Genomic DNA, 19,420 nt, shown 5'->3' on the forward strand with positions numbered 1-19,420 from the left:
AAAAAAATATTTTTTGATAAACCATAATTTCTCTATTCTTTCCTTTTAAAGAAAAATATAAAGCTAAACATATCATTTAATTGCTCATATAACAATACTATGCATGTAATAAAGAGGGGGTTAGCATTTAAAATAAATAAATAAAGAAAATATGTAAAAAAAAAGATAATAATTTAAAAGATTTAAGTGTAAGTTTTTTTAATTTTTTTTAATTTTCGAGAACATCTCTGAGATAACGCCCCCCAATAATACCGACATAAAGAGGGGGTCATCACATTTGTCAAACTTCTCTTGTATTTATGTATTATTTATAACGATATACTGTGCTATTTTTAAATGTTAATTATAATATTCACTATAAAAATATAATATACTTGTGGTGTTTTATAATATGTACGTAGTGAAAGTGTTTTCATATAAAAAATTATCATTGAATTCAGTCGCATTTTTTTTTCACAATCGAGCATTATTTTTATTTAAAACACAATTATATTTATCCTTTTCTCCCAACTAAAATATATAGAGAAATAACATCCTGTGATAAAAATCATCCCAAAAGGAAATAGGCCATTTATGTTAGGATATACGAGAGGGGAGATAGAAAGAGAAGATTCTCTTTCCTCTCTATAAAATTGACCATCAAAGGCTCTTTAGTTTCTCTTTCTCCTTCATCCTCCTCTAAAAAGTTCAATTTAAACAAGAGAAACATAAGTTCTGATGCATATTTGGTGATGTGATAATAAAATAAAACTAATATTTGCAAGTCATCAGGTGGCAATATTATAGCTGCATACTTTTACATTTCGATGTAAAAATGTAATCTTCAAGTTATATTTTTTGCTTAGTCAGCACAGAAGTATAAAATAAATACTTTCTTCTCATACATTATACTTTTACATCTACTAAAACCTCTACTAAACGGCAAAAGTTATAATCACAAAGGGCATTGCATGTTGTCTTTCATGGCACTTTAGCCCTTGACCAGCTTCAGCTTTGCCAAATCATCGAGCAACAAAGTTACACAAACTTTATAACTAAGCCAATTTATAGTGAGAAAAGTGAAGTATATGATAGATAGTATAGTGAAACAGGATACTGGACAGGGACACTCAGGACAAAACAAAAAGAGAGCATAAGTTTAGGTATGGCATCTCAATCTTGTGTGCAAACTCGTGGCATTTATGGGCCATATCTACAAGCCTCTATAGATTCTTCAACAGGTATTTTATACTAGGCAATTTGACCACTTACCATGAATGCGAGCCCAGGTCCCAAGCTCCTCATTGGTGATGCATAAAAACAAAATAAACACATGTAATATTTGCAAAAGACTGACAATATCATTTACTTGGCAGAGTGGGTATTGCACAACAATATTTGGATGCATGAGTTTGACAGTTTGCCAGCATTTTCTAGTGCAATAACTGCTGATAGTTAATGCAAGACCTTGAAACAATACATAAATGACTGTGTTAGATTTGGCAAATATAATCTACTCCCCTTCTTCTGCTCATACTATATCAGCAAATATGTACCAGAAATATAACAGAGTCTGAAGGTACATTAACTATGCACAAAATGGCAAAAACATGCAGGTAATCCAAGTACAGTAACCACTGAAAGTTTACACAACATTGAAGAATCACATTATATGTAGAGAATGCCACTTATGAACATATGGCATTAACTCGATGTTGCTGTGAACAGATCAATAAAGATGAACATAACAGCAGTCTTTAATTAAGATGAACATATCACTATTAGCTGAAGAACTGTACACTTATAGGTGCAACTCTCACTTACTATTTTCAGTATGATATTTCACAACCCAAGGCCCAAAAACCCCCATTCATTTCTTTCTGCCTTTTGTAACCCTTTGTTTATTTCTTCAGCTTAACCAGTTCATTGGGTACCTGTGCAGAAGATCCCAGAGAGGGCCAAATCGTCATCTATTTGTCTAGTCTTAAGTTATCACAGAGGTGGCCAAGTTCAGGCCTGGCCTCCATCCATGACGAAAATGCTGTTTCTCTTGGAGAGGAGGAGTAGAGGTAAGACCTGAAAGTGATCAAAAAAAAGTATCGCCTGCAAATAAAATAATAATAAAGGATCAGTGGCATAATAAAACCATTTGTAATTATTTGGAATACACAGAAGTACAAATGCCATACTGATATAGTGAGATGCGACAAACAGAAAACTTAAAAATGAAATAAGCATCTGATAGGAAGCCTAATGATGCACTTATATGCAGTAGCTGCTGAACAAAACTATTCATGGTTGATATATATGAGAAAGTATTTCTATATTTCCTCCTCATGTAATAAGTGCTACAGAGTCCAAGCATGTGGAGGTTTATAACTGAAGAAAGACCGAGAGGCCATTATTGTCCATAAAGTACATATAACATCTAACAGCATCAACCAGTTTGACAAATCATTTCTCATTGCTCATCACGTGCTACGTCTGCGTCATTTTGCATCACTTGAACAAGATTCCCATCACCTAACAACCAGTGAAAAACACCAACTACCCTAAAACTTCTATAAGCGAATCAGACAAAAGACATCTTCCAAATGGCACGGTCAAGTTCCAAATAGCATGCTCAATTGCACGGGCAGTTAACTAGAGTGATAAGTTTGTTAACTTCTCTGATGGTCATGGAGAGAAATATGCAAGCATGCACTTTCATGTTCAATTTTGAGGCTTTGCAGGAAGGGTTGGAAAGAAAATAGAAGATTAAGTATACATTGGAAAGAAAATAGAAGATTAAGTATACATAATGAGGCCAGATTTGGAAATAATCTGGATAGCAGTGTCTGAGCAAAAACAATCAGCAGAAAAAGAGTTGAAGTTGAACCATGAAAAAGATCTGTTGGTTTACTTTACTATTTCTTACGTTGCCATGTCATAATTGGTAAGTTCAACTATTTATGCACCTGTACTGAATGATACTTAACATAGTCCAAAAATGGCTGACTACGACACTCCCCACCCTCCAAAAAGATCAACATTGCTTTCAAAGACTATAACCATATATCAGCCAATGATGTACCAAAGGGTAAAAATATCTTACACCATATGAATATCCATGTGATGAAAAATAGATACAAGTAACTATCAGGTGTAAGTGGTAGTAATTGATTACAGAAACTTCAGGATAAAGAATACAACGGAAAACAAGAAGGAAATCTCCCCAAAGTCAAACCAATAGACATCGTTCTATATCCAGCTGTAAATGCATAATTTTACATGACAATTGAATAGTTTAGGCTATCTTTCCAATTTCTATCATATCATGTTGTTTGATCATTGTTCTATTTTCTATTGACCTACTCTAAGCCATAAATGTTTTCATTTAGAACTAACCTTCTATGTCACCAACTTTCTAGACAAAAAAAAAAAAAAATCAAAACCAAAACAATCTGATGTGGCTATTGAATTAGTTGGTCTTATATGAGGTTGGTTTCACTAGAAGTACATGGGTTTGGAGAAGCTCCTTAAATTTATTAGAGTGTCTTTACTCTTACCAAACAATGAAGGAAAAAGGAAAACCATTTTTTTACTCAGGAAAAATCTACACAATTTTGGAAGTATATGTGTATAAAACTATAAATGCAAGATCAATGTTTTCAAAGACAGTTTGGTGGCCACAGTAGGCGAGCGCCTTGGAGACGCAGCCTATGGATCGCCGCGCATAGGCCATACGTGGCCTAGCAATAGGCCGCCTATACAATTTTTGGCGACCATTTGATGATTTAAGTGGATTGTTTAGCGGGCATGGGTGCAGGTAGGCATATCAACCAACAGTAAAAACAACTTGTAATTTACTTCTTTATTAGCTTCTCAATTAATTACCATTTGTAAGTCGTAGTTTTATATTTTTGATAAAACATGATTCTGCCCAGTGTTATTTGGGTGTACACAGTACGATACATTTTACATAAAACTAGTCTATTACCAATCAAAATTTACATATATAATATTTTTAATATATTAAAATGCTAGGTTGTATGTGCTATATAGTGAGGGTGACTGCTTGCGTACCGCGCTTTTCGGAACATTGCACAAGATAGGCTTTTTTAGTACACTTGCAGAGTTCAATAATGGCACGATGGACTGAAAGTATCGTATGCTTCACTTAATGATCCATCATTTTCTCTCTACATTATTGTGGTCCTCTGTGCTTATCCTCCTATTATTTTTCGGGTTCTTGTATTATGGTTTCTAATTCCTTAACCTATTGGGGTGCCTTCTATTCTCAGGTATATACTACGCACAAAGACAACAGAAGTACAACACCACCCCCTGCCTCAAGTATCCTTTATTATTTTCCAGATAATTACTCTCAATCCAAGGATGTATAATGATTTTGAATCTCCAGTAAAACTATTTCCTCTATAATAAAAGGTCAAAAACAGAACCTTCAAGTCTAAAGAATATAGTGCTACGAAGCACAAACACTTCAAGTAGCATGCCGTGTCCAACACTTATCGGACACTGACACTTATCAGACACTCGTTGGACACGTATCGGATACTTCTATATTTAAAAATATATATAATAAATTTGGCCACACACACTCTCGAGACACGTTTAGGCATAAAATTTATAATACGCTACAAAAGTTTATAATAGAAACTATCTATTATAAGAATTTCCTGCATATTCTGCAGAAATATAATGTTGCAATCACAAGTCAGTGCATCAGAGAAAATTAATATTATAGCAAATTAATGCAAAAATCATTGATTCACTTATTCCATCTGCTGTAGTTAAATAATAGTAGTTAGTTATTTATTCTCATAATATTGAATAATATTATCACATATTAGTATTATCATTTTGACTTGTGATATTTTTGTGGTATTGTGAATACTTTTTTTTTATCTCATGAATAGTTTATGCATACTGTGTATTTATATTATAGATTAGAAAAATATTTCTTCAAACATATCAATTATATATAATGATTTTATTTATTTATTTTGTTGTTTCTTAAACATGTCGTGGCCTATTTTTTTAAAATGTCTCGTATTTGTGTCCCGTGTCCATATTCGTGCGTCTTAGATATAATGAAACAGAAACAATTCTTATTTCTTTAAATTACCTGATGCACTCATCCTACATCTTGCTATTGACTAGGAAATCAAAAGCAAAGCACTATTCACTCTCTTTGTTGTCATTGATATTTACCACAACCACACTAAAATATAGCAACAGTGTGTAGCAATAAGTATTTGCTAACTCAAGCTAATTTCTAGTACACACTCACCTTAAGTGCACATATATTGTTAAATGCCATTATAGTAATGCTCCTTCACGTCATTTATGGACATGCATATGCATATCACCTTTCCTATTGGGAGAATCAAGTTGAAATTCCACCATCATTTGTTTTACTAATTAAATGGTTTCAGAGGCATGAATGTTCCACAAAAAGAGGAGGAAGTTCAAGCAAAAAGTTCCAAAGCTCATTCCTTAAACACACAGGACAGGGTTTTTATAGTTTAGATATATTTCCCAAATGGAACAGAGTACATTGTGACACAAATCTTTCATTATAGGTTGAGAAATTTTACAACTGAATTTAGTTAAGATAAAACAGTGGTATCCACATAGAACATAGTCTAACATTAAACCAATGCAACTTCCAGTACCCGCCAAAAGAAATAGTTCTTATGTCCAAATTCAAATTGATATAGTTGGTTCCTGACATGGGTACAAATTTCGGCACAATAATGAGGATGGTCAACCTTGAACTAAGGTCACTGGGCTTAAAATTAAGGGCTTCACATAGTTTAAGCAATTAATGCTATCTATTAGCAGACAACAAGAAAATACAATGACAAAACCAATACGGTACAATAGAACCTTAAATTTGTGAAACCATTCTAACCTTAAAGCTTTAATGCCCATATCAATGAGATGCGACCGGGTCTCATCATCATCACTTGGGCAGCCTTCCAGCTCCTTCTTATGACGTAGAATATCATCACGTAGATGCCCAGCACCAGCACACCTTTAAAAGATTGGAGAGATCTATTTGTCAGAAATGATAGAACAAATATGTGTATGGGGGAATTAATAAACCAGGATATATCTCACAAACCAAAGACATGTGGGTAAGATAAGAGTGAAGTTAAGGACAATGCAATCACAATTAATGTTCCTGCAAAAGCAGAAGAGCTATTGGTTTCACCAATTTGCTTTGGCTATGTAAATGTTTTCTGTCATTCTGCTCTGAAGAACCACTTTCTTCTTATAAATAGGAAATCCAAGAGGAAAAACCCAGAAAAATCAGGCCTTAAAATGTATACTTTGTTCTCACTGTTGTGTAACAACAAAAAACAACTAGAATTAGTCACATAATAGAGTTGTGATGTGTCATGGCAGGCAATTAGTTGATGAATAGTTATTGGTACAGAAACTATTATTTATAAAGTATCCTTCTCCAATTTCATGAAAAGCAAAGATCATTTTAAGGTATCAGAAAGAAAGGAAAAAATAACAAAAAAAGAAGTCCTGAAACAGCACATAGAACTGCTAGCCTGCTTTCAAACAGGAGAAACTTTATAAGTTTTAGCTTTCTAGGCATACAAGACTAAATATTGGGCATATAATATGCAATAATGCATTCAAGGTTGATTCGTCATATACCGAACCCTAGCAAGGAATGCCACAACTCACAAAAATATACCTGTCTATGACAATGTCAACTTCTTCTTTGCTCTTAGGGCCACAAACCAGTACTCTTGTAAGACTTAGTATGTCACGATAATCACCCTGTTTAAGTGCATCATCATCAGAGTTCTGGTAAAATATTTCAGATGGTGATGTTGATACGAAATGTGTTTCTGCTGTTTGCTCTGTGGCAAATTTCACATCAGCACTCAGTCCAAGACATGTAATGGCCATAGCATAAGCAACCCCCCCAAATCCTGTGTGTGAAATAAAGAGGAAGTACCTAACAGATCTGAAGAGGAGAACTCTATTAAATCCTTGAAAAGATCAGCTAACCCTATGAACAAAAGCTATTGATCTTATACATACTCATCTCTACAAGATTGGATTGCATCGACATCTGCAGCTAATGCTTCTCTTTCTCTAGTTAGTGGTATCCGCTTGTATTCAACATTGTAACCCTCATCTTTCAATTCTGCATATACTTCAGCAGGTGTCTTAACATCATCCAACGAAATATTCTCCCAATAACCTATCACAGTGGATTGATTTGAAGCAGAGTTGAATTCTTCTCGATGTAAAAGCATTTGACCACCGGATTGTGTAACCTCAGTAAATATATCCTCTTTCATCCTTGTCTCCATGTGCTCAACCTGCATAAAAAGTCATATGGGTTGTAGAGAGCAAGGACAATTAGTAGAAATGATTTTAAATAATAGACTCACCAATGGGCCTGTAATTCCAACATGTTTAAGTGTATCAACAGGCTGATCTAGTTCTCTAAGAACAAATGGTGTGCCATTGATGTAAACAACAGCTTCCTCCCTGAGATCTGTTATTACCACTTTGTGACCAGTCCTTCCTGTTGTATCTTTAGCACCTAAATAAGACAACACCTCTCGAGCACCATTAATTGTTGGAGTAGCCATGCTATATACAGGATATCCATCCACCTGTAAAACAAGTTTCTAGGAACTAATTCCATGCTTTCTGCAAGAATATACTCATTTATTCATACTAGAGCTATAGTATTAGCTACTGTGAATTCTCCTCATAAATAAGCATATACTAGGAGAACCGTGAATAGATGGCGCTCTTTCCGTAACGGGAGTAAGGCTGGGTGCATGTTTCCCTCTGCAGACATTACATTAATAGGAGCTTTGTGCAGTACAAAAAATGTTATAGTTATATCATATTGCAATTTAGGTATCTTGTCATGCATATTATGTTTTAAAGATAATCATAACAAAGTAACTAAGAACTCATGATAGAAGCAAGAGGTTAACATAAAGATACTAGCAATTTACTAGCATAAGGAGAGTATGAATGTAATGATAAATATAATTCCAGAAAGATACTAGTAGTTTACATACATGAAGATACTAGAAGCTCCCATGCTGGAAGTAGGATCTGAGATTTTATGCAACTTTTTCCTACAATGTTAGTTCATATCTGTTATTGAGACAGATTGATATATATTGCAGGGTTACAAGTGGGTAAGATCCTTGATTGAAACGCTGGACAAAAATTTAGACCCCGACCACACCCAAATTTAAGTCTTGGATATTTCTATATATGTTTCATTTTGCTATGCATCAAATTCCACCACGAATCTCTTGAACTGTGTTAGATGGACATTAGCAAGAGAAAATTCATAACCCAAAAGATGAAGCTGCTATTAGCCTATTATGTGTTTCGGGTTACATCGAGCAAGTACAATATGCTGACAATAGCTTTTCACTGTAAAACATACCTTGTAAACATGAGGAGCACCTTGGAAGTGCATGCAGCTGGACTTCTTTTGGCCAGGAAAAAAGTACGTCTTAAGTATGGATCCTTTCCCCAGTACAGAGCCATTACGAGCCTTAACTATTGCTTCCATCACTACATCACCATGCCGAGATTCATTATCTTCTTTTGGTTCATCCTGGCAATAATAAATTTATAATTACTTTCGAAAAGAATATATTGCCAATTCTCAGCCTTTTCCAGGGTCACACTTGGTCAAGCACAAAAAACAAATGACACATTGGGAACACACGCAGATGCACATACGGACACACATCAGCAAATAATAATTTTAAAAAAGAAAGAAATTTACAGGTAAGGTGAAGATTCGTCCAGGGCGTAGTCTTATGCTCCATTTCATTGTCTGGACCTCTGGCCTTTGATGCAACCAAGTCTTAAATGAGATCTTAGTTTCCCCTTGCCCACAAAAACAATCAAATGCTTCACTTCCAAGGTATGCTGAGAAAGCAATTAACTTAAAGTATCGCTCCAAGTATTCAGCTCCACGATTTAATGCAACCCTCCGTACCCGTGGTTCTACACGTTGTTGATTGATTACCTTCCTGTACTGCAAAACTGCTTGGCGTATGTTTTGCAAAGCTGAGCATCTATCAATTACAGCATCCAAAACCTCCCTGCACTCAATCCCATTATCGAATAGCCTTGTTATTTTCCGCAATAGAAGGATGTCGTTGATTCCAAAAGTGTGGTGCAGCTCCTTCACATTTTCAGACTTTGAATTAGAGGGACTCTTATCACCTATGGCTTCTTCTCCACTTGAGGAGCCATAGTCCAACTCTTCATCATAACTATGATCCAACGGCATTCGTATGATAGGTCTCCCATAATCAATTCGAAGTTTCAGTAGGCAAGCAATAACAGTGCCTGTAGTTGTTCTGCCCCGACCCATCTGCAAAGAATTATATATCAAATTAATGTGTGCTGATATATCTATTTCACTAGTAGTCAACTTCCTACATTAAGAATCAAGACACAATGAAGGAATTATACCTGGCAATTGAATACAAATGCTGTATCCTTGGAAGCAGAAGCAACATTCGATGCAATTGTGTCAAAATCTGAACTTTTGGGAGCTTTACCATCAGTAATTGGCACACGTGCATATTTAATGGGAAGACCTTCAGACTCCAAACATCTGTAGACCTCCAAAGGTGTCTGGATAGCTTCAGCATTTATATGTTCCCAAGCATCAAATATTTGGCCATCATCTGTTTCATGAATTACCATTATGGCGCCACCATAGCGCTCTGCCTCCCTTAAAATGTCCTCCTTCAATCGAGCTTCCATTCTCTCAACTCTTTTACGATCAATTCCCTATAGTACACCAAGGTATTACACTGTCAGTTAATTAAATTGTGGCTTTTGTAGACTGACGGGAATGACTAAACTAAATCACATATGAATAAAAACATAAAGTTGTTGATTCTGATTGGAGAAGTGCAAGATCATTTAAATGATTCTGTAAAAAGGCTACCTCCAATCATAAGACTGTAATTTTTAGAAGCCAGCAGCCTAATTTTTTAGCATATGTTAATTTTGTCTGTATTCACTATTCAATCCATAAAATCTAACTGATTGGGAGTGTGTACTCAAGAGAATTACCGTATACTCAAGCATATTCTTGTATGGCCTTTCCACTTCACGTAACACAAAAGGCTTGCCATTTATATAGATGACTGGCTCTTCTCTCATATTATGCCATAAGATTGGTTGCCCTCCATTATTACTACTTATACGCTGAATAACAGCTCGAATACCATCAACTGTAGGATTTGCCACACCATAAACTGGAAATCCAGGAACCTTCCTAAAATTAGGTGCACCCTCTACTCTTTCTGGTAAACTGAGATTCTGACAACCAGGGCAATGGTCACTTTTTAGAACAGTCTGACTACCAAGAACTTCCCCATTCCTTGTAGCAGCAACCACACCCATCTCATATGGACGACCATCAGCAGATTCAGCCATTTTCATTAGAGAAGGTTTCAAGCTCGAATAACCAAGAGCACCCATTGGGTCTCTCCTAAGCAACCTGTACATGCATAAAGTTTAGAAAAAAAAGTTGGAGTGCTTAACCAGCTTTCATTTAATAATAAAAAAAAATCCTCACAAACCAAATAAAAATATGCAAAATGTAAGCAGAAATTGTCCATGTCAATTACTAAGCTATGAACTGTCATTACAATATCAAATTATGCAAATAGTCTTTTTAATACAACACAGTACACTACAGTGGAATTCTTAAAAGGTGAATAAAAAATAGGGCAACATATCTGACTTGCATAACCATGAGTTTCAAATTTTAGGTCACGCAAAAAATTACCCCATGAAATCATTACCTAAGTGTTGAAAGTTTAAACTTCAAAGTAATCTGAGTAGAAGAGAATAACATGTAACCAGTACTGTAATAGAATGATTTCTGACTTTCAGCACTTAGTCTTCTTCATGATACTCATAGCTTAAAATATGAGAGAAGAGAATATAGAAACAAGTGAACAAGTAAGATTGTTATTAGTATCATGGAGAACAACTTTCAAGATTGGAGGGACTGGTATGCTAGTGAGGCCTACTGGTTAGTATGTTTATGCCATGCCCATGTCAATGTACTATCAGCTTTGCACGCCAGAAAGGAATTCCAGTACAAAATTTCTGAAGTCTCAAAAGCTTGACGTCATAAGTTTTAGGAAAAAAGGAGAACAAACAGAAGACTACAAGCCCTACCATACTTGATAATGTCATTGATTATTATGGACATATAAAGTGAAATGCTACTTTAGTTCCAAACCTTTTGCACTCTAGACTCACATTCCACATATCTATTTAAGCTCACCTTCTGAGTATGCTATAAAGTTCAGGTCTCGCTCGCATCCAGTCAGAGAAACTTGTTTGGTCCGAAGAAATGGAGCGCAGAGCAGTTCTCCCTGTGTTGATATAAACCGCGAAGCAGATAAGGAAGTAGTAGCGTTCCAAATACTCAACAAAGAAAGAAAGTGATGCCTCTCTTTTCATTTCATCTGGTTGCCGAAGAATACTATTACGATAAGTAGCGATGGCTCCTCTTAGGTTCTGTAACCAAATCACATAGAGAATATGTCTCAAAAATATGGAAATATCAAATACTATAGCTCAAGCACAGGTACTTGCTTCAGACTACAAACAGATGACTTTCTTGATGTTAAGCATACTATTAAAACAAAGTAACAATCTTCAGAAAAGTTGTGACAAGATATACCTGCATAGAGTCACATTTGTCAATAATTCTATCCACTTGCCTTTTACCATCTACTCCCCCCTAAAAGAAATTCACTTTAATAAGCAAATATTGAACAAGGTAAGAGTTAAAGAAGCATATTCAACTTTATTACCTCCAGAACACGAATTAAGCTTCTTATCACAGTGTATTCACCTCTGCGTACTGCTTCCTCAGAATTTAGCATATTATCTTCGGTGACATCAGTTCCAGCACTGAAGACTTTCCCTATTGAATTTGTCCTTGGAATACCTGTGTTGCACAGATAGGATGTAAGTATATATGTGGACACAGAAACTGGCAGAATCCTGAGACTGTGACCCTCCAAAAAAAAGAATATTTATATATCTATTAAAAAGCGCAACCAGGTCTATACACTAATTAATTTCTTGCCTGCTGGACTCTAATAGCAGGCGAGATATTAAGTTCATGAAAACAGATTGCTCAAAGAAAAGGAAAGAAAAGTAGGGTAAAAAAAACAGCTTGGTACTTTGGCATGTGCCACAGACAACTTCTCTGATATCAGGTTGTTTGTGTACATCCAAAGGCCATTAGACTTGTAAACTGTAATGTGCAGAACAAGACTTGCCTGATGCCCCTATATGATTCAGGTAAACCAAGGTCGCTATCACCATACCAGTAGTTGTCCGTCCACGACCCATCTGACAATTAAAAACAATATCTGTTTCTATATCAACTTGAGATATTCGGCGTACCTGTTAAACCAAAATTACGAGTTATCAAATAAAGATTTCGGATGCATCCTAACATTTGCTCATTTGTTACATTAAAATTTTAACAACAAACACAGTATAACCATGAACTTGTATATCTCATTACAAAATACTAACACAGGACCTCTAGCTTTAACTCTAGATTACTGTTGATTTGAGCGTTGACTGTTGTGCCAGGTAGCATGAGTTATGCCACACAGTATATGTGATCGGCAATGTGGAAGCAGCAAGCAATGTCCCTATGTGCCACATTACCTGCACAACCATCCCTCATGGTACCAGCTGCAGTGGTTGTCATTATCATTGATCATTGCCAAGAGAGAGGAAGTGTATATATATATATATAGACACACACAGGAAGGGGGGTTGGGTGGGGTTCATCGTCACTAGCATAATTTAAAGAGTACATCAGTGAATATTAAGGTTTGAGTTTAAACTTACTAACCAGGTTTTGGCATTACAGACAAGCGTACAATGAATATTTAGCATGCCAAGGGTAATGTATTAATCAGTATATCTTGCACTTTGCTATAGAGTTGTTCAACGCGAGGAGAGACATAATGCAAGAGAGCAAGACTAGCTTAATTCCTCATTTCCAAAATGAACTGGTATTAGGATATAAAAGATGGGAGCATGTCAATTGGAGCTGACAGAGCTGAAACACATGGATTTACTCCTAATATTTTTGTTTTCAATAGTGCACATCCTACAGCGGACATCTCAAATGAAGGAATATTTATCAAAGAAAAAGGACTTATTCAAAAGAGAGAAACTGAATCAACAAACCAGATTGTCAAAATCTCGCTCTTTCGGGGATTTTTCATCAGTTATAGGAACACGTTCATAATCAACCAGATATCCTTCTAGCTGTAGCTCCTCATAAACCTGACAAAAGAGTCAATTTTATCAGTAGGCTTGGCCGCCTCTTCAGCATCTATGAGAGGAAAACATGTACGTATACATATTCCAGACAAAGTACGACAGTAATTACCTCCAGAGGAGTTTTAATGGAATCCGCCACCACGGACTCCCACTGATCTACCATCTGACCATCTGGCAGTTCATCAGTTACAAGGATCTTATTTCCATATCTGTTAAGTCAATTTGCAAATAAGAAAGGTCTTTGATGACTATTTCTAGCAATGCAACAAGATCAGGTATTGCAAGTAGAATATACCTTGCTGCTTCTAGAAGGATGTCTTCTTTCAAGCGAAATTCCATCTGTTCAACTCTAGCTCTGTTGATTCCCTGTATTTACATGGGAAACCTCTTTCAGAATGATAGACCTGAGAGCCTTACTAATAGGAAGATCATAGAATATGTTAGGAATGAGATTGACAGCTAACGTAAATCAGTTATATCAATGTTAATACATCATAGTGCTCCATTTTCCTCATAAAATGATTTGATATATCAAACTCTCTTAAATGACTTTTATAATGACAAGGGTGGCAACTTTTGACCTGGCACGAACCCAAAGGCTCTAAGCAAGCTTGAGTTTAGTATAATCGGATGGAGAAATACATGGGTTGGCCCGCCTAACCGAATTATTAATGGATCTTGTTCGAGTTTGTTCTTTCAACCATTTAACCCAAAATTGGGCCCTTTAAGTTAAACAAGTTAGGTTGTATCAACCTGTTTATGATATGATAACTCATTTCTATCACAAATGACTTGTGTAAACCCAAATAACATGTAACATGTTTATTATACAAGTCATGTTTCTGTTAAATGTTCCAACCCATTTATTGAATGAATTGTGTTTGTGCTGGCTTAATTGATCTGGCTTAACACAATTGCCACCCTCAGAGAAAGCACTAGGGATGTTACCTATCTATTGTTGATTCTTTTCTATACCCATTGTCAGTACGTTGTACAGTTGAGTTCTAAGGAGCACATTTACGAAAGCAATGAATAGATTTAGCTTGTGTTTTTCAACTATATTGATGGATATAAAGAATAGAAATTTCATTGTACATAAATTAATCACCAATTTGGTAGAATATTTCTTTCTAGGGTGTATATATAATAAATGAAGTTAAACTACAAACCGTATATTCCAAATTGGAGAAAGGCCTTTCAACATCTCGTAGGACGAAAGGGCGTCCATTAATGTAGATAACCTAATCAACAAGTAAAGACAACATAAGACAAAGAAAGCATTCTAAAAGGTAAGAAAGAAAATAGCGTAGCATTACATGTTAAGTGCAACTAATCCAGTACTTTTATCCAAGACATACAACTTCACTTCAAGTAACAAATAATCTTACTGGTTCTTCTCGTAGGTTGTGCCACAGAACTCGTGTCTGCTTTCCCTTCTTTTGTGCTCCAATATGATTTAGTACATTCCTGATCCCATCAACAGTGGGTATTGCAACACCATGAACACGCAAGGAACCTGCCTGAACAGATACAGCTGATTGTGAAAGACCATTGCATACGTAAATAGATATAAGTACTAAGTACTAACATTTATCACACAAGCATATAGAGCATGAATGAAGCACATTTTTTATGTAATATTAATGTCATTAACTAGTTATTTAAATTACCATCATCAATATGTCATGCATACGATCCCTTCCACCTAGTTCACAAACATAATGATGTCAAATTATCCCATAGTTATGCCAGGCAGAAAGAATATGGACAAGAATACTAGGAGGGTTTAGTAGTAGTTGTTACTCTGTTTGTTTCGTTATACATAAAGAGCCAAACAACCAATGCTCACGCAAAAAGACTGTTATATACACAATATTGAGTATTAAATAAAACGAAAAAAAAATATTACAGTTCATATCTTCTTTTTCAATTACGGACTTTAATCTATCAACAAATCAAGAAACATACCTTCATTTTCCACCCCCAACCCAATCCCCATACGATCTAAAACAGAATTCATCTCCGAGCAAAACATAAAAAAATATGCAACTACGCTTATCAAGAACTCCCGTTCAAGTTCCAACTAAACCTCTCAGAAAACCGACGCATTTCATCATCGACAGCACATCCAGACTAAAAAAACCAGCGACCAAAGAAAAGATTCCGAATCATGTCAAACACCAGTACATCAATCGAAATTCCATCTTTTTCATTCGTACCTGCCTATAATTGGGAGCGCCGTCGATTTGGGGGGTCAGGCGCTTGTTCTGGCACCCGGGGAAGTGATCGCTCTTGAGTATAGTCTTCTTCCCGAGCACCGATCCTCCCCGATAATTCATCACGTGCTCCGCCTCCGCTTCTTCGTACGACGGAACCGAGGCGTCGTTGGACTCCATCTGAATCGAACGCCGGATGGAAGTCTCCAGAAAGCTTCTATTTTTGGCAGCAAGGACAACTCATACGTGGAGAGAGAGAGAGATATAGGAAGAGAGAGAGAGGTGGGGAAGAGAGAGGGAAGAGGAGAGTGACGAGGACAAAAGGGGGAAGACGGCAGGTTTGGATTTGGGTTGGGTTGGGTTGGGTTGGTATGGTGTGGTGGGCGTTACACGCTTATATGCGTGCGTTACAAAGAGAAGGGAGGTGGGGTGGGGGTGGGGTGGGGGTGGGGGGATTTGCGGATCGCGTGTGATTCACGAGCCCCAAAAAGGGGAGGAGAAAAAAGGAAAGGGAACTATTTGTTTCACCCCCTACTTTTGTTGTTATTCGTTATTGAATCCATTTCCTTTTCATTTGACCCGCTCCATTATTCACTATTTTCAATTTTCAATCTCTGTTCTCATTTGACCTATCCTTTAGTTTATTTTACGCCCTCCTTTTCTTTCATTATTTCAATCCAATCCCTATTTTGCTAAGCTAGCCTCTCATTTAGCCTGATAGAACAATTTTATTTTACACCCTCAGTTTCTATTTTGATTACTTATCCACTAATTAAGCACGATATAACAATTTTATTTTAACCCCCCATATTTCTACTATTTTAATTCAATCCCCTATATTTTCTGTCCAGCGAATTTAGCGCTACAGAACAATTACATTTTACCCCCTTCTTTTATTATTTTATCATCTTTTGACCTAAGCTAGTTCGGCACTTCGGTTTCCTTATTTTTAAATTGGAAATCTTTTAAATAACAACACTATATAAGTTTACTAATATCCCAGAGGATTTTATAACAATAACCCCTCTCTTTTTTTATAATTTTTATATAGCATCCTAAACTCACCTATTTTTAAACGAAAGAGTATCAATCAAAGAATATTTTGTTAGAATAATAAAGATAACGATTAGATCAAGAGAGAGATTTTATATTTGGTGGGACAGGCTAAGGTGGGACATAGTGGCTTTGAGATGGAGATTTATATTCAAAGGTATTTTAGTAATTTAATACATAAACTAAAAATTATAGACTATAACTAATGATAAGTTAGTCAAAATAATAACTTAGTATTATATAAAAATTATAATAAAAAAAACGGGTCGAGCTATAAAATTCTAAAAAATTATGGATGTTATTTAAAAAACTTCCCATTTGATTATTATCTACAAAACACCCTGTTAAAAGAAATATTTTGTTAAAATAGCTATACAAGTAATTTAAAAATAGGATAAATAGATTAAAATTGGAAGTGCCCCAATTTTCATTTAAGACACTAGTTTATACCAATATGCAAAAATCCATAGATGATTTCCCTTAAAATTGTTGACATTTTTCCATTCTATATATTTTTTTTTCATTTTTTTTATAGATGGTTGTGCTCTTTAAATCCTATAAATAAGAGAGATTTGACTCATTTTCATATAAAACTAATTTTTAATTAATTGTCCTAAATTAAAGGGGGGTGTACATATAGTCTAAAGGGTACCTTTAAAAATACGGTGATCATAGTAGTTAGTTTTAAGAAAAAGGGTTGAATAAAGAATAACGAAATTTAGAGGGTCTGAGGTAGAAAAGTTGAATATATATAGTCGATTTGGCGCACGTGATTGGCGTGACTATATATCGGTAAGATATGTCGGCAGAGATGGCATCATCATTTCGGCAACCCGAGGAGAAAAAGTTTTCAACTCCAAGTTGCAAACTCCAGTAGCCAATGATTGCAGAGAAAAGATTTTATTAGTAGTTCTTAGGGTTTGGTACTTCTTACACGAGCTCTAATGAGATTTTAATTTGTGAGTGAGTGAGCATCTCTTTGAAAAATTGAAAGGGAAAAAAAAATCCCACCGGTTGTCTTTTTTTTTTCTTGGGAGAAAGAGAAATCGAAGACAAAAAATTGAAGTAGCTTAGCCGGAAAGCCGGTGTCCCACTTGTTGTCCTTCTTGTTTGGACTTTTCTCTCTTAAAAGTTTTGTTTTTTTTTTTCTCTCGAGATGTTTCCGTTGCTAGAAAGTGAGAGAAAATATAAATAATTTTAAAAACTTATTAATTTTTTATATTTAAGTGTAGAAAATAAATTTAAAATGTGACCTTTTTTATGTACTAAAAGCAGCTCTAGCTCTATTTGACTTGCTTCCTTTGGTATTTAATTGCTAAAAATTGGAGGACGAAAGTACTTATTTTTAATAGCTTCTCTCTTTTTTATGTTTAGTTATAGAAATTAAATTAAAAATGTGACTTTATTACTACTTACCAAAAGTAACTTCACTTTCTCTTTTTTAAATTCTTTTTATTAAAAAAAACTCAATTTATGACATTGTATTAAACCTGACTTTCTAGCAACCAAATATAGTGAAGTCGGTCACTTTATTGAATTCTACTTTTTGGCTACTAAACATACCTAAAAAATCTGTAAACATAGAAGTGTCATTAAAATTTAAAGTTATATGCTAAATTTAAAGATGAATCTTAAATGGCTAGATTGTCTTAGTTATTATAAGTCATGGTGTCGCTGTACCTATTTGTATATCTAGATTAAGGGAGACAACACCTTAGATGTTCTTGAACTATCAACAAGTTAGTTTCGTTAACACCTTTACAACTATTTGATAGTCTCAATGACAGCTCCTTGATGCAACACGCTATTCTCCGTAAAATTGTGCCTCTCTCATTTTCCTTTGATTATTCAAGAGTTTGTAAGTTTAGACATAGATTAGACAAAGAGCCAGTCCTCCTTAGATGCAAACATGCCTAGACCTCAGAGCATATAAAATAATAGGCTAGATAACTAGACTAACCTAACCCTCTCATTACTTGACCCATATACAAGCTAACCACTACATAAATCAGGCATAAACGTTGTTGAGCTAGTCTTTCAAACCACCTCACCGTTGAACTGTCGACCCCGAGCCAAACTAAACAGCTTAATCTAGTCATGCCCTTGTTTCTATTAATTATTAACCCACTTAATATGGTCATGTGTTGTTAGTGTCTTATGTGAGAGCTAATGTAAGTAAGTACATAATAAACTAGTTATTTGGATTAAAATAAATGGACACGATGGATCGTGTCAGGGCTACGTAGTATGAACAGTATGGTCATGGATTCCCCATGCATGGCTTAATCATTTAATATTAATTCTATGAATAAAGTTTGCAACCACACATGCTACTATATATATATATATATATAATTCCCTTTTTATATAGATAATTGTCACGTTGTATTAGTTGTGATTTGTTAAAGAATTATTAAAGAATGCTTTGCTTGCATGGGTGACGATGCAACGTTTTCTTGATAAATTTACTACAAAAAAACTCGATTATATATATAATATCAAAGTAACTCTCAAACTATTAAGTCCTTAAATAGATAACGTTCAGAATCAAGTGGAGATAACCAAATCGTTCACTATATTGTTGAAAGAGACCTACTTTTATATAATTGATTTCTAAAATATTATAACATACATTTTATTCTTCATTATTCTATCAATTAAATCTAACTAATTGTTATTAAACATGACTTTAAATTCACATAAAATCATTTGTATTGCATAATTTTTTTTTTAAATTTCTTTTAAAGCTATTTAACAGTACTCGGTTTATACAGTACAAAAGAAAGGAAGATCTT

The 19,420-nt window shown here is 35.0% G+C and overlaps 1 protein-coding gene across 2 annotated transcripts; it reads right to left on the bottom strand.

Moving 5' to 3' along the window:
• Positions 1-1,530: 1,530 nt before the first annotated feature.
• On the bottom strand, positions 1,531-15,892 carry LOC140796652 (uncharacterized). 2 transcript variants are annotated; one of them, XR_012110498.1, is made up of 19 exons: positions 15,576-15,892; positions 14,745-14,876; positions 14,526-14,597; positions 13,652-13,722; positions 13,466-13,565; positions 13,261-13,359; positions 12,330-12,456; positions 11,856-11,992; positions 11,723-11,782; positions 11,321-11,556; positions 10,093-10,522; positions 9,481-9,804; positions 8,783-9,379; positions 8,435-8,608; positions 7,407-7,634; positions 7,051-7,334; positions 6,698-6,938; positions 5,897-6,019; positions 1,531-2,082 (listed from the first exon to the last, which is right to left on the bottom strand). XR_012110498.1 is itself a non-coding variant. In XM_073149725.1 (19 exons), the coding sequence occupies exons 1-19, from the start codon at positions 15,750-15,752 to the stop codon at positions 1,950-1,952; spliced, it is 3,780 nt and encodes a 1,259-aa protein (XP_073005826.1). In that variant the 5' UTR covers positions 15,753-15,892; the 3' UTR covers positions 1,531-1,949. The 2 variants fall into 2 exon arrangements, 1 of the variants encoding a protein (XP_073005826.1); XM_073149725.1 differs by having other exon boundaries at positions 6,698-6,973.
• Positions 15,893-19,420: the final 3,528 nt, after the last annotated feature.

Source organism: Typha latifolia, chromosome 10 (assembly GCF_019914945.1).
Source record: "Typha latifolia isolate L0001 chromosome 10, TyphaL0001v2, whole genome shotgun sequence".
NCBI classification, from domain to species: domain Eukaryota; kingdom Viridiplantae; phylum Streptophyta; class Magnoliopsida; order Poales; family Typhaceae; genus Typha; species Typha latifolia.